This window comes from Formica exsecta, unplaced genomic scaffold (assembly GCF_003651465.1).
Source record: "Formica exsecta isolate Colony F162 unplaced genomic scaffold, ASM365146v1 scaffold893, whole genome shotgun sequence".
Lineage (NCBI taxonomy): Eukaryota > Metazoa > Arthropoda > Insecta > Hymenoptera > Formicidae > Formica > Formica exsecta.
The window spans coordinates 99,558-125,775 of record NW_021853662.1 but is presented as its reverse complement, the minus strand read 5'-3'; the positions used below and the strand labels follow the sequence as shown (position 1 = coordinate 125,775).

At 36.1% G+C, this 26,218-nt stretch overlaps 1 protein-coding gene across 1 annotated transcript in view; it reads left to right on the top strand.

The window, feature by feature from the left end:
- LOC115244945 (5-hydroxytryptamine receptor 1) overlaps nt 1–26,218 on the top strand; it is a 98,385-nt gene that overhangs the window by 32,708 nt on the left and 39,459 nt on the right. The window contains exons 2-5 of the mRNA XM_029822970.1: nt 12,778–13,111; nt 15,977–16,272; nt 17,621–17,864; nt 20,602–20,820. Coding sequence (XP_029678830.1) covers nt 12,980–13,111; nt 15,977–16,272; nt 17,621–17,864; nt 20,602–20,820 — 891 coding nt within the window. The 5' untranslated portion in view covers nt 12,778–12,979. The remainder of the gene's footprint in view (nt 1–12,777; nt 13,112–15,976; nt 16,273–17,620; nt 17,865–20,601; nt 20,821–26,218) is intronic.

The following is a 26,218-nucleotide window of genomic DNA, read 5'->3' as shown; positions in this document are numbered from 1 at the left end:
AAGCATTTTTCGACCCATGTTTATAGGAAACTTTTTGTTCGGTATTAAATTATCTTTCAAATGAGATCAAAATGATTGTAGTTCGCTCCATAGGTTTTGAAATAAACCAGTTTATAACCAATTTCAAATGTACCGAAAAGTGTTTTTTCGGCTATTGACGGTTATTCCAAAACATATGGAACGAACTAAATATAAAATAAAGATCTAAGTATATATCTCTCTATCCGTATTTCAATCTGTGCATCGAAATACTAACCAGTTAAATTCCAGAATTATTATTTTTATATTACCACGTTCTTAAATTACACTATTACATAAGGTATTTCGCAACATATACTACTCAAACTAATGCGGTTAAATTCAAATGGGATTATCAACACTATCACTTGCGTTTACAACGTGTAGCATCACGCAAAGAATATCCTTCCTTTCTTCTCTCTTTTCCTCTTTCATAAAACTGCGTATCTCTTTATAGAACATGTAATATATAAAAACGCAGGTGTTGCTTGTTATCTTCTCTGAGAGTTTTTTAACTGAAGCTTAGCACTCTTACTCGCGTAGGAAGCGCGGACTTTTGAATCTAATTACACACGGAAGATCCGGGTCATGTCTCTCATTGTAAGAAGATTTTAATACCGTCGCGGTTACGTCATGTAATTTTGCTCGATAAGCTGACAATGAGAGCGACGACTCTCGACAAAAGTTCATTCGCGATGTTTCGACGAATATTCTTCAATCTTCTTGCTGTCTCCCTTTTCCATTTTTTGGAAAAAAATGGGAAAAAAAGGAACAAAGAAGCAACAGAGCCATTATAAGCGGAGATGCAAAGTTTCTATTTAGATGAATGTTTCACTTTGATTCAATGGAGAACGCAGAGTTTGTAGTCGCCGCAATCTTGTTTCGCGCGCGAATGTCGAAACGCTTTATAACAGTATATCGAGAGACGTATCAATCCTGTTTTGATGCATTAACATGACGACGTATGTTGTTGCATGGCATACCCACCGTAAAGGATGATACGCGTACGATTGGGTAACCATTACGTACTACCAATCGCGTACGCATGATGGAAATATGGGGTAAGCTTCCAGGATAACAAACGATTACGTACTGGCGTACTGGTGCACTAAGGATATCATGAAACAACATTTCGTAGTATACCGGCTTAGCTTTGACATTGTAATTCAGTTTGCATGACAAAATTTCATGTAATAAGCATAAAATACAAAAATATAATAATAAAATATAGAAAAAGAAAACTTTTTTATCTGTATTTTTCGTCATAATAAGAACCATTAAATATCAAATGTAAATAAAAATTTAATTTAGTGAAAAATATAATCCTTAATTAAATGTTTCTAATATGTAAATAAAAATTTAATTTAATGAAAGATATGATCCAATATTAAATGTTTTTAATATTTATATGCAGTAATAAACATATTTCACACAACTACAAATTATTAAAAATAATTACATTTAAATATAATTTGCATGCTTTTCTTAAATAAAATAATATTTGAAAATTTTATTTTTCGCGAGAAAATAATAGATACAAATATATTAAAAATATTTGAAACACAAAAATGAAAAATATTTATTAAAATAGTAATTTTAAGAGAATTATCAGAAAGTCTTATTTGAAAATTTCAAACTTTTATTTCAAATGTTATTTAAAAAAAAAAAATAATTAAAAAAGTATGACATACATACATATAAATACACGCATTTATTTCAGTGATCATCGTTATTTAACGTGTGATTTATATCGTGAAAATATCATCTTCTTCAAATATTTAACTGCTCTCATATAATGAGAGAAATAATTATTTCTATTGATTACTTGATGTCTCTAACGGAAAAATATATATTTAATATATTTATTTCTGATTCGCAAAATTAACTAATAATAAATATTTCAATATTAAATTATTAAGTTATTAATAAATTTTTAACTATTCCCAATCTAATAGGAGAAATATATTTCTTACGTGTATATATATACATATTCTATTTCAAATTTCGATTTCTATTTTGCCCTCCTCTATCTGTATAATAAAAAAAGATATATAGAAGTTGTATGTGTATCATATCTTCTGGATTCATATCAAGTGGCTTCTAAAGATAGAAACGTCTCGCAGATAGATTCAAAAATAATCGCAGCTTATAATCACAACGAGATACAGCGGTCGTTGCTCTCGTCATTTTTAAGATAATGTAGTTATTAGAGCTGATGATTAGCTGTTATCGCAGTGTCATAAGATACTGGACGGTCCGTAGAAAAGAATTCGACGAAAAGAGCTTCGTAGAGAGTAATAAATATCATAGCTCGCGACAATGGCTTACTCAGTGTACCGCGCCGGCTAGAAATGTCCGTATTACGTTTAGAGCGCCGTGGTAGGCAAGTCTAAGACTATAAGAGAGAGAGCTTGGCAAGGAAAGTGCCGTACGGTGATCCCACTTGATGGAAGAGATTCGAGAAAATAGTCCGCCTAGGCATACGTGATCTCGTTTGGAAGATACATAGCACCGAGAACGGTGAGAAGATCGGCCCTCGGGTGATGTCGGGGCGTATAGAATATTCGAAAAATGGAGCGGCGAGCGAGATCCTAGGGAAGATTACTCCCGTCGAACCATCGTCGTGTCAAATATATATATATATATATATATATATATATATATATATATATACCTACCAACCAATCTACATTTCAAGAATCTATACTTGTAGAGGATTACTTCGCCCGAGGAGGATCGATCGCGACGCGGCGACTCGCGTTTTAGCGGAGACCCTTTGCAATTTCGGAGTGAATGTGTGGAGGAGAGGAAGGCGGGAGAGTTATCAAAGCTCGTGACGCACTTTCGATGCTCTCGTAACGCAAATACTGCCGGCGAAAGGCCATTTCGCAAAACGAATCGCTCACAGCGCGTACGCATGTATCGCTTAATCGAGTTTTATAACGTACGCTAAAAGCAAATAAAAAGAAACTTTTTCATATATCGCTCGCGCGTACACACGCGCGTGTCACGCAGCAATACCCTGATCGGTCCCGTGTGTTCCCTACGCGCGATTGAATTTAACACCTGCCACCTGGCACCAACGGTTCGTTGCAATATAAATCGCTCCGGTGCAAGTAAAGGTCGAACATTTCGTCACCACGTGCGAAAAGCAATTCAGAATCATCCTGTTCGATTCGGGTTGCAATTTCGAGACTCTTGGACGTGCGGATCGTGTTATCGGTAGTAGAGTTAAAGTGTGGATATTCGTGTCAGAACACATCCGTTCCCGTCCGCGGGCGGCGACGAACTAAGGTGAAACACATTATTGACAAAAATATCCATGTACCGTGTACCTATCCCGTTAATGTAAACAAACACTTTTTCGTCTCCTCTACAACAAATACAATGTACACAAACTTTACTTTCCCTAATATCACTTTATAATACCTGAGAAAAAGCATTAAAACTGTGAAACTTCAAAATCGCATATCTCTGGACCCAGGAGAGAGCGCCACAAAATTCAAAGCGTGTATTATTTAAGAATGTACTCTCTATAATATATGTAAAAATAAAAACGATGACGTAAGTTGTAAGTTAATCCGAACATTTCCCAAACAGTTCTTTATCTTGTTTAAAATAAAATTTATAATTATTATAAAAATTTTATTTTAAATTTATTTTATTTTAAAAAATTTATTACATTTATTACATTAATTATTACTCAAAAGTAAATATAATCCTATAACTATAATAAATATCAAATATGTATATTTAGTAATAGTCAATCGACGTACAACAGAGAGAGAGAGAGAGAGAGAGAGAGAGAGAGCCATTGTCAACATCCCGTTCGACCCCGCCATTTGACTGATCGCGCAATAAAACGAATACGGGAAATTTGAACAATATAAATGAATCTGTTGCGCGTCGAGGCGAGAGATACGAGGGAGGACACAAGCCATCGAATGTCCATCTCGCGCTTATAGAGCTGCCCTATGGAGCAATAAAACCGAAATCCAATTTACAGATACAATTGCAAATTCCTACGATAAAACACCGGCGATCTGGTCGCGGAGTAGTCTTCTCTCGCAGTTACTGTTTCGCGACACGCGTGATTAATATGACTATTTAATAAGGCATCACAAAAATTTAATTTTTAACAAGTAACGCGCGCTCATGTAAATTTCACAATATTTGCAAATATAAATATTGCTCTAAAATATATATATCGTATAAAAATCTGAAGAAACTAATAAAATTTTACATATTATTTTATATATATATATATATCTATAACATTGTTTTTTTTCTATTTTGAGATACATATAAATAGAATTTTATATTATTTCAAAGAATACCACGAATTCATCGATCTTACAAAATTACATATTATATAATGATGACATTATGGTTAACAAAATGCAAGTGAATGGTACAAAAGTTCAATGACTGCGATAAAAACTTAACGAAAAATTATATATTCGTCATATCGATATTCTGGTCGCGCGCGCAAGAGTAACTAGTTTAATAGAAAATTGTATAAAATAATAATACATACACGAATATCTTTTTTACGGAAAAGCCCCGTACAATTTCTCAGGATCTATACACTTCGATCGCAGCTTATTTTATTCTCCGGCTTTCTATCTCTGTCGTTGAGTTTTATTATTTCTCGACAAAGCCGCCGCAAAAGGTTGCTTTATCCAATTTCGCTTTAACGCCGCCCTTTTTCTCTTTCCCACTTTTGCTTATTCTATTTTACTTTTCTCTCTCTCTCTATTTCTCTTTCTAATCTTTCCCCTACTATCCTAATCTTCGTAGTAAAGAAGCACAACTCAATCGTCTGTGTAAGGCATGTTAGAAAAGGATTAGCCGGAATTTGCCTTTCCTTGTCAAAGTACGATATTAACTTCAGTCTCGAAGCACTCTGTATCTACCCGGTTGGTAAGCCCACCCTATCTTTTGAGATTTTTCTTGTAATCTGCCTGCAACAAAGGTTTTTCTCTCTCTTTCCCCTCTCCGTCACGGTTCACCATTTCCAACGCACTTTTGCATCTCTTATTTTCGCGAGCCCGAAAACCGTTAAGCAAATTTGCCATTATTCTCTTTGCACCAGGAAGGAATCGTTAGTGAGATCGAGAAGTAAAACGCGATATTTCAATTACGATGTTAGTAATCTCCCACGGCCAGACGACTTTGCAAATAGCGCACCGGTCTTACGTAAATATCGGCAGAGTGTCGACAAACACGGAGAGCGTGAGCGATTCAACGTCCAAAAACCGCCACAGAGTCGTGACTGATGTATGTGTAACTCGAAATCGTTCGCGGAATATCATGGAAAACAGAAAATCCTCGAGAGCGAATTCGGCGAGCGAGCGAATTCGCCGATGAAAATGCGATGCGCGAAAGAGACGGAAAAATCGGGATTCCGCGAGATCGGAAAATGATTTTTAAATAATTTCACGCTCTCGCGAAAATTTCGGGAAAAATTCTCGTTCTCCGGACAATTAAGAGGGAGATATCGAGAATAGCTCTTTCCAATCGAGCGAGATTCTACGAATCGGACGCGGGAGGACGCGCGGTAATTAAATTGGCCGTAATACCGTAGCTATATCCCCCGCCTCGCCTAGTCAATCCGTCAATTTCTCTACTGATGCTATCGCATTTTTTTGCGCACAGAAGGTATATCGATGCCGATGCGCGTCATTCCGAGCGATTGATCACAATTGACGAATGGTCGATGCGCGCCGATACCTTCCATGCCCACCGTTCTATTCCGCATCGTTCACGTGTATAATTTTCCGAAAGCGATTCTCGTCGCATTTACTTTACGACGCTTCCTCGTAATTTCGTTCGTTCTTGCCACGGCGCGATTACGCGAAAAACTTGAACAAACAATATTCTACATCACATAAAATATAGGTTTTATCTGAGAATAAGCAAAATAGCTACACTATATCTTCTCTCGTATTTAAAATATTGATTTATTTTTATCTATTTTAATTTTTCAATTTTGTTTTTATATCTTCAATTAATTTTTTATATAAATATTAAATATAAATATTGTATCTTGTTTTTATTTATAATTTTTTATTGATTTGTAACATATTTTGCTTATATACTTGATTGTAAAGAAAAAAGGTTTTAATAAAAGTTTTTCAAAGTATCGAAGTCGATCGTTTTTATGATCGCTTTCGATGAGGTACACTTATCAGAAAAGTGTACATGACGTAAAGTATAAATACTGTACGTGTAGATATAAAATAAGAAATACATTTTTAAGGAAATATCATTTAACAAATACAATTAAAACTATCGAGCGTAGATGCAAGTTTATAATTTTTTAATAAGGCAATTTAAAAACATTTCTACAAGTGGGTCATTCCGATACTTTTAAAAATTTAGCAGCATGTGAAAACTAGAATCTCGAAAAGATTGACAACTAACGCTAATAATATTGTGAAAAATGTCGAAAATATCAATTTTTTATATATAAAAGAAATACAAAAATTGCATTTAGATTGCCTTTATTTATTCATATAATTGTATTTTCACACATTTCATTTTAAGAAAACTATATTTAAAAAAAAAATATATTATTTCCACATTATGCAAAATATGTGTGTGTCTGAATATCCGTCACAAATATAAAAAGATCTTCTGCATATAATGTATAATAATTATAAGAGAACAATTTTTATATTTTATCATATCAAGGCAACACATTTTTATTTTTAAGTATTTATATTTTATGATCTCTACTCATTGTCAGTGTTGTGTACATGAAATAATATATATTATTCAAATAATAATTTCACTTTTATAAAATATTAAAATATTAATTAGTTAATGCAGAATTATTATATTTTATTTTCTGACATATCAAAATGCTCCTAAATTTTATATATATGTACGTTAGTTTATATTTGTAGATTTAAGAGCACGTATATGGAAAATCATATAATATATAACAAAAACACATAAAACAATAAATCAATTATCGGAAATGCATGCATGGAAACGTTAATCTGTGCTATCACATGGGCACGACGAACAATAACGAGCAGACAGCGAGCGCTTTCACGAGTCGACGGCTTTTCGCTTTTGCCGCGTTTAATTGAGAGCATGATGAAGCTAAATGAGAATTGATAGCAGGAACAGACGGGATAACATTACAAATCGATCTATTAGTCGTGCGATCTGCCACGTACAAATTTAGCATTCGCATCGGTAACAAACGCACTGTCCCGTTTTCATTCGGTTTAATCGATTATTTGCCACAATTTTCGCTCAAGAAATTCACATATTATTTTTTAACTAAATATCTCGAAATTTCCAATGTTTTCATACAGACATCTGTTTATTAATAAAATGGAAAAAAACGACATTCCACATAAAAAATGACAAATATTAAACGTGTTGTTTATGATTGTATTAATGTCAACATTATATTATCCTGCATCCTTCACTTGTCAATTTCTCAATTTGCCCAAAAATTTTGTCTTCTCCAATTCTTATTATAAGTAGAATCATTCCCCTCAAACGCGCCAAAGAGATGCACATTCTGCGTATATCCAATTGCGAAAAATAATGGCCGAGGCATTCGGTATCGATACAATTTATCATGCGGTGAGAGTCGACGCGTTTTCCACTTTCGAAGCGAAACCGATTACATAGGGAATGTTCGTCGACGATTACGAGAGTGCATTCTGCGCGGCAGTGGCAAAGCGAAATGCGCGAACAATTTATACCGAAACATTGAGACAAGCGCGGAACAGTTCAGAAAACACACAGTGTAGAAAAACGAGCAAACACACGGGCGACGATCACTCATGGTAGTCGCGAACGATGGAAACTCTACGCGGCAAAAACATATCAAATAAATTAAAACCCGGCGCTGTGTGTTACGAGAATATGTTCAGAACGTGTATCGAATCGCCAAGGATATATATCAGGAATTTTTCATATAATTTTCATTTATATTAGACAACTCTTGTAATTTCATGCCACTGCTACTGCTACTACTACTACTATTACTGAACGGAACATTGCGATTCGCAAAGTGACGGAAAAAAGTTTGCGTGAAATTCAATTCACTTTAATTTCCTCTTCCCTTTTCTTACACACAAGTCGCCAGGCGAGCGCGTTCTGATTTGTTTCTTTTAGCAGGCGAATTAAACAGAGATTCGAGTTTGATACGCAGATAGGAGATTACTCCGCGAGTTGTTTTATTCATTTGCTCCTTATCTATTCTTATTTATTTGACGTTTATTCCACAAATCTTATTATATAGCGAGCCATTTTTATTTTATCGAAAAAATATCAATTTAAATATTTTATTTATGACATATTACCTTGCTAATATTTTTGCTCTGATACTTTTTAATAATGCTATAAAACTGCACTACTATAGCTTATATTTTTATTGCGGGTATTCTATGTACAATACGAGAGAACGGTTATCGTGATTTAGCTCTAACAGAATGAACGGTTACTTGTTCGGCTATTGTTTCCGTTAATCCGATTACGTAATATAATTCCACTCCGTATTCCTCCATTCGTACGCCATTATATTTCTAAGTCGGATACAAACCGGAAGAATATTCTACGAATCTTGATGAATTCATACGAATTGTAATTATTACTATTATACAGTGTTCACTCTCTATTCGATTTCAGATAGAATAAAAGCACGGCTCTTCAATCCTCAAGAGATTGAAATAGCCAATGGGTCGACTATCGGTTCGGATTTAATTTTCATCTCTGCAAAATTATGTGACGCGATCTCTCGTTCGACCTCATTACTTCGGATATAAGAAAGAGATCGTCGGCACTTTTCCGATAAACGAACGGCAATGGTTTTTCTCGACTATCGAAAGAAAGGATTTAAGGATATTCGGAAAATTATTTCAAGGATATTTTTTGACTTACGGGTATGATTTAGAAGATATTTAAAGAAAAAACTTAATGATTAATGTCTCTTTTAAGCACGGAAAAAAAAAATTAGCTGCCGTAGCTAAAAACTGCGTGTGGTAACTAGATTTCACCGATTACATAGGGAATGTTCGTCGACGATTACGAGAGTGCATTCTGCGCGGCAGTGGCAAAGCGAAATGCGCGAACAATTTATACCGAAACATTGAGACAAGCGCGGAACAGTTCAGAAAACACACAGTGTAGAAAAACGAGCAAACACACGGGCGACGATCACTCATGGTAGTCGCGAACGATGGAAACTCTACGCGGCAAAAACATATCAAATAAATTAAAACCCGGCGCTGTGTGTTACGAGAATATGTTCAGAACGTGTATCGAATCGCCAAGGATATATATCAGGAATTTTTCATATAATTTTCATTTATATTAGACAACTCTTGTAATTTCATGCCACTGCTACTGCTACTACTACTACTATTACTGAACGGAACATTGCGATTCGCAAAGTGACGGAAAAAAGTTTGCGTGAAATTCAATTCACTTTAATTTCCTCTTCCCTTTTCTTACACACAAGTCGCCAGGCGAGCGCGTTCTGATTTGTTTCTTTTAGCAGGCGAATTAAACAGAGATTCGAGTTTGATACGCAGATAGGAGATTACTCCGCGAGTTGTTTTATTCATTTGCTCCTTATCTATTCTTATTTATTTGACGTTTATTCCACAAATCTTATTATATAGCGAGCCATTTTTATTTTATCGAAAAAATATCAATTTAAATATTTTATTTATGACATATTACCTTGCTAATATTTTTGCTCTGATACTTTTTAATAATGCTATAAAACTGCACTACTATAGCTTATATTTTTATTGCGGGTATTCTATGTACAATACGAGAGAACGGTTATCGTGATTTAGCTCTAACAGAATGAACGGTTACTTGTTCGGCTATTGTTTCCGTTAATCCGATTACGTAATATAATTCCACTCCGTATTCCTCCATTCGTATGCCATTATATTTCTAAGTCGGATACAAGCCGGAAGAATATTCTACGAATCTTGATGAATTCATACGAATTGTAATTATTACTATTATACAGTGTTCACTCTCTATTCGATTTCAGATAGAATAAAAGCACGGCTCTTCAATCCTCAAGAGATTGAAATAGCCAATGGGTCGACTATCGGTTCGGATTTAATTTTCATCTCTGCAAAATTATGTGACGCGATCTCTCGTTCGACCTCATTACTTCGGATATAAGAAAGAGATCGTCGGCACTTTTCCGATAAACGAACGGCAATGGTTTTTCTCGACCATCGAAAGAAAGGATTTAAGGATATTCGGAAAATTATTTCAAGGATATTTTTTGACTTACGGGTATGGTTTAGAAGATATTTAAAAAAAAAACTTAATGATTAATGTCTCTTTTAAGGGCATGTCTAGTCCGCGTTTTAGAAAAGAACTTTGCCAAACCGTTTTGCTGCAGTTTAGAAATTTATTTTGCAAACCATGATTAGCTATGATAGCGAAAATTTTTTTTTCCGTGAGGGCATGTCTATTCCGCGTTTTAGAAAAGAACTTTGCCGCATTCATTGCAAATCCAATCAGACATTTTAGTCAGTCAGACACAAGTTCGTGATGTAATGCTCTGCTAATTACAAAACTTTATCGTTATCCACGTGCAGTTCATCTTAAGTCTATTGTCGCTCTAAGGTCAACTATAAAGTCACCCGACTAATTACCGCTACTAACTAACTTCCGTCCTAACTATTCTCAATTATTATCGGACCGTGTGTTATGCAACGTAGTCACAACATTACTTTGAAATAAAGGAGCGGTATAAAGGACGCTATAAAGTTTAATAAGTTGTAACCCGATTTCTTCTTGCGAAACATATACACGATATGCGTTTAAATCTCGTATTCCAAGATGCAATCTGATTTGCCGGAGCAATTTAAGGAATTATGTTTTCATAGATCTCGGCGTGTTATATATGTATAACTGGAGCACGTGACTGCTTAGCACGTCAACGTAATAGAAGTTTCTTCTACTTCATAAAGTGCCGCCTAATGTACGCTTTGCGTGCACTTTGATTTGATATCTCAAAATATTTTTCACCATGCAATCTCCGAAGCGATTAACCGCACAATGCGCGCTCTATATTTTTCTTCATCCTTTTAACATCAAGCGTTATAATTATGGCTTATAATTCGCGCTCGATTCTATCTTGATTATCTAATTTTAACTTTATCGATTTAAATAAAATATTTAATTGACCGTATAATCGAATAATTCGATACGATTCGCGTGCTCGGTCTTTTGAAAAATGGAGTAAAATCTCGTGTTTGCGAATATCTATCTTTTGTAGATGCTTAATAAAAACTTTGTGCTCTTCTCCGAAGATATATATATATATGTCGCGTGTTATGACGTTCAAGAGTCGTAAATTTCGCGCGTAAAATGCCAACTAATCAAATAACCGAGTCGTTAGCGTCAAGTGGGATTCTCAAGTCCAACGTAAAACGATAGTGATAATTTTCCACGATATAATAATTCCGCGCTATAACTAGGCGTCAGAATCCAATAAACCAGTCGGCGAAATAATTAGCTCGTCGACGAAAAGGTCACTAATGACCGCCGCGAATCTCCCGTAACTATTTCGTCGACGGCAACATATACAAAATTTCGAGCCGGAATGCAGTGTCTGGTCTCTCCTAGAACTTTCGAAACACTCCCTCGCCATTAAATACTCAATTCCAATCAATACTTGTGGACGACGAGACACTCGCCCGCGACACTCTCTCGTTTCCCATCGGGAAGCACCGTCGTAACGATAATGCGCGCGTTCTCTCTCATCTCAGCGCGGCGAAACGAAGGGAAGCTGCGGAATTTCATTGTAAAATCGTTTTAAGTCAGCAATTTACGCCGCCGTCGCCACCGCTCGTCGCTGCAAGATTACAGCGGGGACTTGTACTATAGCTTCCTATTCCGTAGAGTGCGATAATGGCGTCCTGCGCGAATACGGTCGCACGCTTTTGAATTTTCACCGTTCGTACCATTACCCTCTACCGTCCTTCCGAGGATTCCTGAATCGGCGGCCATGGTCCACCGAAAGGACAGCGAAAAAATGAGGAAAATTCACAGGGGCGCCATTATCCGCCACCGGCCAATATCCTTATTTCTTACGTAAGGAAAATGCCTTTTGTCTTTTATGGTGTTTACCGCTCTGACAGGGTTGCTACGAATCCGAAAAACCCACAAACAGCGCATAATCTATAATAGAGAACTGAGATGGAAAATTTATATAATCATCCCATCTAGTGTGTTATTTTTATATAAATACGATAACAAGAATAGATGAGCGCAAAATTGGCGTATCATTTTCTGAAAATAAATGATCGAGAGCTTTATTTTTAATAATTTTACAGTTCTTGATATAGTTTGAAGAGAAATAGTTTTAATCATTAAACTAAAGAAATTTCTTGAGAACAAATTAGACGCCAAGTTTTCACGAGACTTCCATATAATTTTTCATCAGATTTTAAACCATTTATAATTCTACATAAATTCTAAAAACTTCCGCTTTCTAAAAATAAAATATGTCGATTAAAATAAAATAGCGACGAGCAGATATTGTTACACATACTGAAATGAAAAGCAAAGAAATACATTAAAAATAAAAATAAACGATATTCTCTCGCGAATGGATTATAATCATCTCCACGCCAAGGGTTTCTCGGAATTCCCGAGTTTGTACACGTAGCAACTCTGTCCATGTCGCATCGCCTGCTCCGTCTGTCTCGGATAGGCTCGTCAGTCACGGGATGGAACGTGATTTTGCAGAGGGTGAAAGGGTCGGTCGGGACCTTAAGCGGGATAAGGGAGAACCGCTGCTGAGTCCGTATCGGAATCGAGGCAAGGATTCTCATGCACGCCGCGAACTTGCCCGGCATCCCGTGGTCGAGAGGAGAGAAGGAGCATGACGTAGTCGTCGGCGAGGGGGGCTCTTGGGATGCTCCGGACTACTTCCGGCTAGGGCCGTCGTATGGAGGGGCAGGACGTAATCACCACGGATGGCAACCTGTCTTTAAACTTCACGACTCACAACGCCACACGAGGCGACGGATCCTTTTTTTGGGTCTTCCCCGGCAAAAACTCACCCTACACCACTACTCAGGTAAGCGACGCGTGGCCAAGCTACCGTAGCTACCAAACGAATTATTAGCTTTCTTTTGTGAGAGGGATAAGTGCTCTCAGCGCCTCGCAAGAGCGAGCGAGTGACGAGAGATATTTATTATTGCATTCTAGAATAAAATCCTTCCTTCGAACGAGACCGGAAGAAAGTGTACAGAAACAAGAGAACTGAAAGAATGGCGCGTTACGAGTTAGAATTGGCTTCCATTTAATTTTCAAGAGACTCTATTGTTGATTGATAAATTTGATATAAAGTATTTCGCACGATCTTCTTGAAATATATTAATAATTTAGAATGTTGTTAATACTTTTACAAGAGATAACTACTTTTTAAATTCTTTAAAATGGTTCCTTCTTCCCTTTAGCTGTTTATCTCGACAAACATATAACTTTTGTGACGGTTTACTTTAGTTAGTGTTGGTTCACAGAGAAAGCTTTTTTAAGTCTAAGAAAATATTTAAGGGAAAACAGTTCTCTCTCGCGTCTAGGAGCAATTCGCGATTGAAAATGTTACATATGATAATAACAGATGGTAAACCAAAATATACACTATGTTTTCAGTAAAAAATATGAAATATCCCAAATATTTCCCGGTTTAATCATATTACGTTTGATGATAAAAAATATTGCCTTTAGAGATTTGTATTTACATGCAATATTTCATTTTTTTTTTTGTATTCATGTTATTTCGCGCTGCTCTGCGAATTAATCGATAATCTATGGAAAAATAACCGGCAAAAACGGTAAAAACATGCAAAAAGCTATTTTTCAGTAAATAGCCAGGACGCTTTTACAACATATACATATAAATGTTTTCGAATGAACACTGCAAAAATATTTGCGTAACACATAACTCGTATCATTAGTTTTTTCTATTTTTAAACATATTCTTCTCATAATTCGATGAGAAATTCACTTCACGATGCATGAAATTGGTGCGACATAATTATCAACCTCTCCTCTCTCTCTCTCTCTCTCACTATCATAACATTAATTTCATAAATTTAATAAATTTATCATAATGCGATCTATTAATAAAAACACTTCAATATATTCATTAATATATATATTCTGCATGCAAAGCTTATTTACATTAATTTGCATGCATGACAATATAATCCGTTATGTCAACTGCAGTTGTTGCGCAAATCCGGAGAAACGATGCATGTTGCTTTGACGTGCTACACAAAGTTATTGCCGTATTTTCGTCGCCTCGTCGTCTCCGGTAACGTTCCCACCAACTCTTGATTATTAGGAGATTGCGCGAACGACAAACGATTAAGCTTACTTGAGGCTTACCGATACTATTACCTGACTTTTGCTGGCGTTTACGAAATACGACACTCGTGCACCTTTATGTACTCCGCGAGTGTTACCTCCGAGATTGCGCTCGACAAGGGGGTTAAAACGTTGGAGAATATCTCATTTTTGGCATTAGAAAGATTGATATATCACGCATTAAACTCAATACTATATTTGCATAATGCGCATCTATCTTCTTTCTGCATATACTGTTTTTTCATGTATATGACTATATTTAATACGCTGTAAAACGCGATGCAACATTTCCTGCATGTTTCCAAAATTGGTATTAATACCGGCGTCGGGAAGCCCAGATTAAACTGCATATACAGTATAATAAAGCATGCATTGCATTGTAGTATCCAACGGAATGCAAATGCGAATTGTTGATGCAAATTCTGAAGGTAATAAAGCCATAGTTGGAAAGTTCAAACATTTTGTATGGAATATTGTTTCGATTTTCCCGTAATGCGAATTAATAGAATACACATACATCCATAACGAAAAGCAAAAGCGAGAATTCTCGCGCGATAAGTTAACAAGATACACACACACATACACAGATCACGCGGCCCATTAATTTTATTTGGAAATACATCACTTTCTATTAATGCGATATATTTAACACGTGGAATTGGCTGCACGCCAGAACACTGCGGAATTTATCGGCTCTATCTGTGAAATTGATTACCTCTTACTCCCCCCGCAATTACAGATGAATGAGAAAGTCTCTGTTTCTCAGTTTTATCTATTTAACAAGCGATATATGTGTCGGTTTCAAAAGTAAAAACTTTATGTATATTTAATATTTTAATTATTGCTTTTAACTTTTTCGTTCTCCTAACATTTGTTATAACAAATATTAATTTTACTATATTTTATAAAATACTTTGAGATGAGGAAATATAATGCTTAATAAAAGTCTTATAACCGTAATAGACATTCTTATACATTATTATAAAAATTATTTATTATCCTTGTAAATAAATATATGAGACATATATTATTTATTTTTTTTATTTGCACGAAAGAAATGGGGAAATGAAGGAAATACTAAAGAAATAATAAATAGAAAAAGCAAAATAAATACGCGATTAGGATTAACTGAATCGCGAACGCGAAACAGAATTTTAATATTAAGAATATTAACATGTTCAATTGTTAATAATTTGTGGCTGTAATTTTTTAGCTTTGTATACAATCGAGAGAAATAAATTTAATTGTTTGGTTTTGATTTGATTCTAGAGAGAATGTTTTTATTTAATTTCATGATATAATAAAAAATAACGTATTTAATTTTAAAATGTTTTAGTTTGATTTTGCGATGTAATTAGAAATTTTATATAATAAAAAGATTATTAGATTAAATATATATGTAGATTTATTTGATTTAAAACAAACCGAAATTCCACAGAGATATGTGAAATAAACATCTCACCGACATGCTAAGAGGATCTCGTATGTTTGCATCACCAATCATGCGGTTTGCTTAGCTTTACATGTACGACATGCCGCGATTCTGTAGAAATGCGTTTGGTGTGTTAAGGCAATCGCCCTCGCTCTGGTACTCGGCAGCATCATCGTCGGGACGGTGATAGGCAATATTCTCGTGTGCGTGGCGGTATTCCTCGTTAGGAAACTACGGAAGCCGTGCAACTATCTGCTGGTCAGTTTGGCGGTGAGCGATCTCTGCGTGGCGCTTCTGGTGATGCCGATGGCGTTGCTATACCAGATATCGGGCAACTGGTCCTTCGGCTCGCTCATGTGCGATCTCTGGGTCAGCTTCGACGTGCTCAGCTGCACCGCCAGCATCCTCAATCTCTGCATGATATCCGTGGACCGGTGAGTAACAAGTTAATCCTCCACCGACTCCGACGTCTCGTCTCTCTCTCTCTTCGATATCCGGATATTTGGCGAGTCACGGCTCAAGTTTCGGTTTCTCACGAAAATCGAAATTGCCTCGTTGATTAACGTTCTCTAGCCGGATACCCTCCCACATCGCGGAATGTAAGATAATGTAATACAACACGCACGATCACGGGTGAGCAAATCGACATGCGGCGCGTTCGTCGGTGAGGGTTGCTGTCGACAGCTCCGGTTAATTAACCGTGATTAGCCATCCCCGCGTTGGTTATAATATTGATGGTACAAGACAAAGCGGTTAAATGCGATCAACGCTGAGCGACGCTGTCGCAGCGAACTGTGCCGTGTTCGTTGCGCATTATTAAAATTTTTAATTGTGGATATCGCGCGGAATCGTTTGTCCTATTTTATAAAACCACATTTCTGCAAAACTAATGTAAGCGCGTTTTTTCGATATTCCTATAATATCTTCGATCATAAAATATTTCCTTCTTTTTCCAGATAATTTTTACAGAGACATCTTAAACTCTGTTTTATTCAATATGAATTTGTCGAAATTATTTTACCGCTATTTGAGCTTTAGAAGGCATCCAAAGAATAAATAATAAGCGTTTTCGCACATTAGCAACCTGCGGTGATTGATCGCAGAGGCCAATCAAGTAATCCATTCGGCCCTTTACCCGATTTCATGCCTATTTCGTTCTGTCCTACTTGCCCCTGCGGCGGAAATGTCATCGTTCGAATATGCGGGTTTGAGCCGGGTCCATTGTACATTACCCTACTTACACAGATACGTAACTGACAGTCTTCCTTTCTCTCTCTCTCTCTCTCTCTCTTTCTCTTTGTATTTCTTCGCCGTCATATTTTATTGCAAACTCGTTTTATCCACGACGCGACTGAAATAGTTGTAGAATACCAGAGAGCGAAACGGATAACCCGTTCTGTCAGATTTAGATTGCGCCATTGTTTTCCGCGAATACTACCGCGAGATGTTTCCCAATCTCGTTTCCGCCGTTTGAATTCGCTAGTTTGGTTAATTGCTGCGCAAAACACAGAACCTTTGCCAATCCTTTACGAAGCTTACACGCCACCATCGACAGTTGTTGTTTATATACGCCGAAATAAACACGAAGGCGAACGAAGGGAGCGAGAACAATTGGGTTTCGTCGCCGACGATCTCTTTATTTCGCCCATCGAGCATCTTACAACACGACAGATCTTGTCGATTTTATTTCCCTATTTAGTTAGCTAGTGTATAAACGAGCCTTCCCGACTGTCTCTTTATTTCTCCATCCCGTCACTCTCGCTTTTCCTATGTATGTCCAAGATTCTGGGCCATCACGAAGCCGTTACAATACGGGATTAAGAGGACGACGCGACGGATGATCATCTACGTCAGCCTTGTTTGGTTAGGAGCGGCTTGTATCAGTTTGCCGCCCCTGCTGATAATGGGTAACGAGCACACCTATTCCGAAACCGGGCCCTCGCACTGCTCGGTCTGCCAGAATTTTTTCTACCAAATCTACGCGACCCTCGGTAGCTTCTACATACCGCTGTTCGTCATGATTCAGGTCAGTATGCGCATATTTAGCTAACAAGTATTTATTTCTCATTTTTATTATATATATTATACAAGATTATTTATTATTTTATATTATTTTTACCATAAAATCTTAGATAGTTAAACTTTAAAAGATTAAATATAAACTTTTTTTATTATTCTTAATAATTATGTCCTTTTTTTAAATGTTTTCTTATATATCTAAATAAATGATTAAATAGATAAAAATATAAATAAATTGTGTTATAAAATTTTTGTTAAACATACAATCTTTTCATATATATTTTTTATTAAACTATGAGTTATAATCACAACTCACATTAGTCTGTAATATTTGTTATATTACTGTTGGAATAGTAGAAAACCGTAACTGTAACTGTAACTCTGTAACATTTTATGTTATCAAATATTTGGGGGCAATAACAAGTTAAAACAATGTTAAACGAGCTTTCTACCCCGCGGAATGTGTGGCATTGAAACAAAGTGCACCTATATAATATATATATCTCTCTCTCTGTAAATGTTTAAAATCTATTTTCTGATTCTCCCACGAGAGAATACCCGGTATGCATAGCGTTGCAACGCCATTACGATCTCCCCGAGTTAAGGCGGAAGAGTAAAGAGTTAATACGATTAATCATCGTATCCCAAACTTTACACTGCAAGCCACATACGCGAAGAGTTCTCTCAGCGGGGATATAATTTTACAATCGAATCTACCGTAACAAGATCAAATACGCATATGGAAACTAAAAATTACATTAAAGACAAAGCTGCAATATTATCGTAGGAAAAAAAAATTCTGAATGTTTCTATGTAATACTCTTCTATATGTATCAAAGTATATATACAGTATAAAAAGTATAAATATTCTAAAATATACTTTTAGATTAAATCTAAAATATATATTTCCATATATATATTTTTACTATAATATTCGAAATTACTTAAAATATATTTGCTGCGATAATTCATATTTTATTCTCAGAATGTAATTATTGACATCTTATACAACAACGGATAATAGGATTCGCGCGTCCGGAAAATCATACTTTCATCTAACAAAAAGCTAATGAACAAAAGCGCAAGTGTGGTTAAAAATGAGGAGATTGCTATTGACTTTGCTTGACAAAACCCTCAACGTAAATTAACTCATAGCCGATAGCGACCGAACGCAGTTGTTGTGCGGGTTTTCATTAATTCATACGAACCTTCCTGCTTTATAACTCTCTCACATACAGCACGTGTCACGAGTTGTGTGTGTATATGTGTATGTGCGCGCGCGGTTGTGTGTTATCGATTCTACGATTATCCGGAAAGATAAATTCATCGCGCGTGCAACATTTTAGCGAACTGAAAGAGTCACTTTCGATCCCCCTAGGCGGAGAGATCGGGATGAAATTACACAATGTAAACTAGATGGCACTTGCGGGAGAAAATTATTTCGCGTTGATGGACAACATTAACACGTTAACGATCGAGCGATTGGTGCAAGATAATTGCAAGTTATTAAGGCGTAATTTATGTAACCATTGTGCGTATATCTTGTCGTGCGCGCATCATCTCTTGCGCGTTTTAATATTTATCGTGATGGATCGTGAGATGTTTAATATTCAACACTTTTCCTGGAAACGCGAGGTAGCTAGAAATTTTCTTACCGCCCATAATACGCGGGAATCCACAGACAAACTTCAATCCGGCATTTGAATAAATTCATATCGAATAAGATCGATGGATTAGCATAACATCGCGTGCCACATGTTTCTACGTTTGTTCGTTCTCATACGGATACGATAGCATTAATATAGTCGTTTAATATTTATTACCGTAATAACGAGAAGAAAGAGTATACGTGTATATATACTCTATTATTTAATTATTTTAAAATCTTGCGATACCCGTTATTACGCCGTCATCGTGGCGTAAAATTGTTTCGTCGTGTTTCGTGACAATTCCCGGCTACGGTAATTTATCGGAGCGCATCGTCGTGTTGTCCGTTATTTGCATTACTCGTTATACGTGCGCCGGCTCTTTTATTCACCACGAAGGAAAAATTGCATGCATAAAATATAGCGTTCGTGGAAATTCCGTCGCACGCGCGATACACGGTAAAATTTGTGTACCTATACACTTCCCCCACGATCGTTTTACATTCGCTCGTGCGAATTAAAATATATTCATAAACCGTTCGCGCAATCGTATAATGCAATCTCGCGTGTAACGCGATCTCTGCGGAATATGTATCCCAGCATCACTCGCGATACTCGCGTCGACGCGTTCATATCGTCGTAATATCGGTCGTGTTTGCTGTTGCGAGTGTTCCGTTGCAAGTAGTATTCCTTGCGACAAGCCGGCCCGATGTCATCGCGCGGTAAATTAAGCGACACCGTCCCTTGGATATGGAGGCTAATTGAATTTAAGACTCCAACTAAGTAAGACTAAATGGACCCGTCTTGCGACTGTATCTCGCGCCGAGTCGTAACCGGCTTGTCGTTAACGATACCTGAGAGATTGTTACTGACGTTAATTGCCACACCGAACTACGCAGCTCGTCGACCTTCTTGGAAGGAGCTTGCCGCATTCACTGTAGCAACTCCTCTAACAACCGATCGAACTCTCTTCCTCCCTCTGTCCGTTATCGATACTCTACAACGAGATAATTTCTTATCGAGACGAGAGGATATATATATATATATATATCGAGCGCGCGGCACGCGGATTAAAGGATCATTAATTGTGTGTCGCAGGTGTACTATAAAATATTCTGCGCTGCGCGCAAAATTGTTTTGGAGGAGATAAGGGCACAACTTCACCTGGAGGTGCACTGCCATCTCGACATGGAGCCGCCGGCCTCGCAGCATCCGGCCGCGCCCGCAGTGAACCGTCAATTAAATTCTTCCGACATGCAGACGAGTCAAGGTAGTCCGCCGGTGAAACAACACAGAAGTTCCAGCGCGTCTACCACGGTAAGTAGCGCTTCACCGAAGTAGCTTTGAATCGATATGAAGAATGTCGCAAGAGACGGTCACGCGTTTTCACCCTGCCATAAATTCATTTCGCGTTGGCTTCCGCGTCGGAAGAATTAAGATTGATATTTACTTCGAGAGGAAGAAATGGGGTTAACGTGAAAAATTAATTTTGTAGAAACTATATTCTGATTTTTTATCGCCTCTTTTCCCGACATTTTTTTTTTTTTTTTTTTTCCCCCTGAATATTTCTACAACGTACACGGGCTATTTTTTCTCGTAATGTTATTTTACGCATTTGCGGTAAACTGATAAAAAATATATATTTAAAATTGTATCTGTTTCGAATGAGCAATAAACCGCAGCAAAAAATGTCAAAAAGTGTAACCATTTTACAAGATATTTTATATTTTATGTCACAAAATATGTATGTCAAAACAAATTATAAAAAATATCTCGTAAACTATTCATTTTTTGATGATTCTATCTTAAAACTTTTATATGCAGAATGATTAGAATAGATCTATGCCAAAAAATTGTCTTACTTAAAAAATTTGAAATGACTGATTTACTGAAAAAAAAAAATTGACTATTTTGTTCACTAAAGTTTATTTTTTTCTTTTACTATAGTTTACTAAACGTTCAAAACAGATATTGTGATTTTATATATAACATTTTTTATTGCAAATACGTAAAAAAATGTCGATACCATTGCAATAAGTATGTGATAATAAATTTTTTTTATTTATTTTATTTTAAAAAATTTGCATTTCCAAAATTGATTAAAACAGGAAGTTTGGCTATCTGCGTGCACAATGTTAAAATTATAATATATAAACGTTTTAATTCTTTTTACATCGATCTGTAACATCTCTCTAGGAAAGTACGTCATATTCTCCCGAGATATCCTGTGTACACACACGTGCAACGGCACGGATCCCCTTGCTTTAATGCTTGACGTCGCGTAGATGCATCGACGGCACTTCGACGGCTTTTCCCGAGAGTTTCCGAATCCCGAAATTATTAATACGCCTAATGCTCGTCGCTTAATGCACTTTCACGTTAGTTTGGAAAGCGTCTTGTCCGTGAAAGGGCGTGAAAGGGCCGATTTACGCTACCGTCGTCGTCGTCGCCGCCGCCGCTACCGCCGCCTTTCCCAAACGAGAGCACGATCCTACCGCGATCGTGTGTCCCGATATTTCTGCATGCCGGTGCACGATCCTCCTCATCGTTAAGAAGCACTCGAACGCACCCGATGCGGCTCATTAATGGGATCGGAACGTACATCGGCCGATCTGCGAAAGCGAAATCAATTCCCCTCCATCGCATCGAATTACCGCGATATTCGCGATAATATTAACGCGATGCTATCGCCCAAATATATATTGTTAAATTGATTAATATTTTACAATAAAACGTATTTCTAATAATTATTTTTTCATAATATTTAATTTTTGTTTCTTTTCTAATTTATCTTACAGGAGAATAGAATATTATTATTATAATAAAAAAAAAGAAAAATTTATAAAGTGTTATAAAAACGATATTACGCCGTTACAAAACTATATAAATTATTAAATCAAAAAAAGGCATCTGGCTTGTTCTAGCTTTTTCTCTTTTTTCTTGATGTACTCAATATAAACCTCGACTTTTTGAATAATTCTAATACGTAGTAATATTGTATGTAGATTTTAATTTAATATTTCTAGAGATATTCTTTAACCTTGAAGATGAAAAACTTACGCAAAAGCTCAAAGTGCATTTTAGTCGGAGAGGAATCGCGACTCTATATCGATCGAAAAGCCCGAAAGAATGAAAAGAGTAGTGATGACAGTTGCGAAATACACTACATTCATAAAGAGAAATAGAGATACTTCATATCGTAAAGTAGTGGAAGATACGAGAATTTCTCAGCTGCTACAGTGATACACTATAATAATACATTCACAAATGCACAGAAAAAAAGTCCGAGAGTAGCGCATAACTTACAATGCTGGGAAAATGCATAAGATCCAGTTATAGATCATGAATTTCAAAGTTGTCGCGTTCATTTGACACAACTCGAATACTCTAGCATTACATTTTTTCCCTAATACATTTTTGTCTCTTCAACCCAAGGTCTCGCATCTGTCTCAAAATTTATTGCTTCGAGGAAAAAAAAATTTGCATCGCAGATAAAATTTTCTCCGAGAGGACTCTCGATGTGCATTAATCTTACGTTTTTTCTCTCCCGCCGTGTGAAAATCAGCGCCGATATTCTTCACGTCTTCGTGAACAATTGCCGAAAATGTCGTGCGGGGCACGGCCAACGACGTGGCAAAAGTTAGATGGAAGAGTGAAAGATGTCCCCAAAGAAATTAATTGGATGGCAAACGAGTTTGGAACTATAATTTTATTTCGAATCATCGGCTATCGCGCACACAGATCACGACGTGAACTTGAAATTGTGATACACTACGGAACGTGACCCGATCAGATCACGAAACGATTCGAGATCTCGAGCTCGAAATTGTTGATTCTATTTTTTTAATATATTAATTCTTGAATTTATATTAAACTTATCTCTGCGTTTAAGACACAATTTTATTTTCTATACTTAAATATATTGTTAGATGTTAGAAGTTATTCGTGAAAAGAATAATCGCGTTTAATCTGCTTTATTTTAATCGTTTATTTTAAAACCATTTTTTTCGCAATTATGTATTTATGGAATTATAATTTGTTTTATCTGTCTGTCTTGCGTGTGTTGTATAGTCTCATAATAAAATAATGTTAAAAATAACGTTTCATTTTGAAATGCACCAGAATTTTAAATCCGACCCGTATTCTCCCCAAAAACAAGAGGTTTTATTTAAATTATGGAGTTTACGGTAATTAAAGGTAACACATAGTACAGTTGATAGACTTTAGCATCATTTTTATAGATAAACGACGAAAGAGCATGAATTAAAAACTGATCTCGTTTCGGGTAACGAGTATATTAGCGACGTGAAACGACGATAGCTAGCATACATAGAGGAAAACAAATTGATGCACAGTCTTTCTCGTGCATGAAATATGAGACTTTATCGTGCGGCGTAATATAAAAAGAATTCATTTTATAATGACTAGCTGTGTGCGTGTATGTGTGTGTGTGTGTGTGTGTGTGTGTGTGAGAGAGAGAGAGAGAGAGAGAAGCAGATTTTTCTCTATAATACGCTACATATCGACTTTCATATTTCATATTTCGCTTGTCAAAGAAACATATAGTTCGCCATTGAAAATATACGCATGACCGTTATATACAGACCGTAACGATCGGTATTACAATTGCATTATATAAAGTAAAAAGTAAGATAAGACGAGAGGTAGTATTGCGCTGATCATTTTTTACTGCTCATAACCATACTATAATTCGCTATTATAAAAGTATATTGTTAAATCGAGATACAGTCAATCAGTTTATACGCGATACAATCTTCATAGGTATTTAATGAAACGTTTATTAAGTTCGATTTTTCTTGCTTGATGCGAATAAAACATCTTTGCGGACGGCAAAGAAATTAGCTATGGCAACTTTCGATTTTTTTAAAAACATAACACTATTTTACTTAAGTGCAAATTTCGTCCGTCCGTGAAAATGGATTTTCATAATAGTTAAAACGATAATACTCGTATAAACTCGCCGTGGGCGAACGCGATATTATCCAAGCGCTAAAACGCCATTCTCCACACATGCACGCACATAAACTCTCGCGCGTAAAATACACTCAAATTTTTGCGAAACACGACACTAATTGCGCAACTAAAAGCGGAGTGAAAACACACCCGGCAATGTCCGCAGCCACGAATGTAACACATTGTAATATGTCTGTATTCAATAACGCGTTGCAATGACGGGCCACCCCAGAAATTTATCGCGTAGCCACCATAATATTAACTGTCGTTCATCGTCAAATTAATTTCTCACGCGCTACATACGCGCCTAACAAGAACCGCCATATAAATTGGCCGTCGGGCTACCAAAGTTAGTAATCGCGAGTCCGCAGCTTACCCGAAATCAGGTTAAACCGTAAAGTCAATATTATAGCTCGTACTACTCCTCGGCAGCGCGACAAAGAGAGAGGGAGAGAGAGATAGAGATAGAATAGGTGGCATTTATATATCCGATCCGAAGCTTGATAATCGATGGACGAGATAATGAGAAGAAAGTCTGACGGACGGTGGTCGTTAGTATCGGCTTTTACCTCGATTTATCCCGCGATTTATCAGCCGTACTGCTGAACGGCAAATACTTGGAAAGGGACGACACGATAGTGACTTTGGGACTGATAGTGGTAAGTATCGGGATTACTGTATGTAGATAAAAACCATAGAACAAAAAGAAAGAGAGAAAGGCCCTTATATATACAAGCAACATTGATTTGAAAAATTCATTCAAATTATATTATAATGTACCTTCGAAATTTTATTATCCTATAAATGTGTGTAAAATTGAAAGTGTAAAAGAATTTTACTAAATATAATGTGTGTGAAATATTCTTAAATAAAAATATATTATTTAAATATTACATATACATAATCGAAAAAATTTTCCGGGTGTAAAATGGCATAAAAGAGAAGTGATAAAAATTTGAAATCACATTTATGTATATATATTTTCGAAAGATAATCGAGACAAATTTATTTACCAAGTATACGGGTTTATCTCTGCGTATGTTACGTTTATTAGTGAGGTTTATACGTAACATACCACGAGTATCATTATCTGCATTCAAATGCTTCATTACTGAATACATTGTATGTAGATATGTACTTTAAAATGTATCTTCAACAACACTCACGGGAGCGAATCTCCAGTACGATTTGTATCCAGTCGGGAATAACATAGCGTGGCAACGATACGGTGTTTCCCAAACGCCATTAACATTTGCGTCGCTTCAAAGGAGTAAATGCGTATGAGCGTGTAAGCAATTTTCAATATTAACGGCACGCATATAAGCAGAGTAGCGAACATCAAGATTGTATCATGTATCTGATATGCGCATCGTATGTGTAATATATGCCGGAGACTTATTATGTTGCTATAGTATAAGACAATATTCTCTACGAAATTTCAACAAGATTATGTTTTGTCAAAATCCGAAGGGCACGACGTAATTACAAAGATATATTTAGTATAGAATTTAATTAAATTCAAAACAAACAAATATGTAATACTTATAATCAGAGATAAACGCGCAATAGATTATATATAATAAGAGATAACGCATACATAAACATATATATATATATGTCATAAACAATACGGTATAAAATAAAAAAAATGTTTCTCTCTTTCTCTCTCATCTCTTAACTTTCAATTTAAAACAACTATTTCGAAATAACATTTCACGTAATTTTTAGTATAATCGCAAAT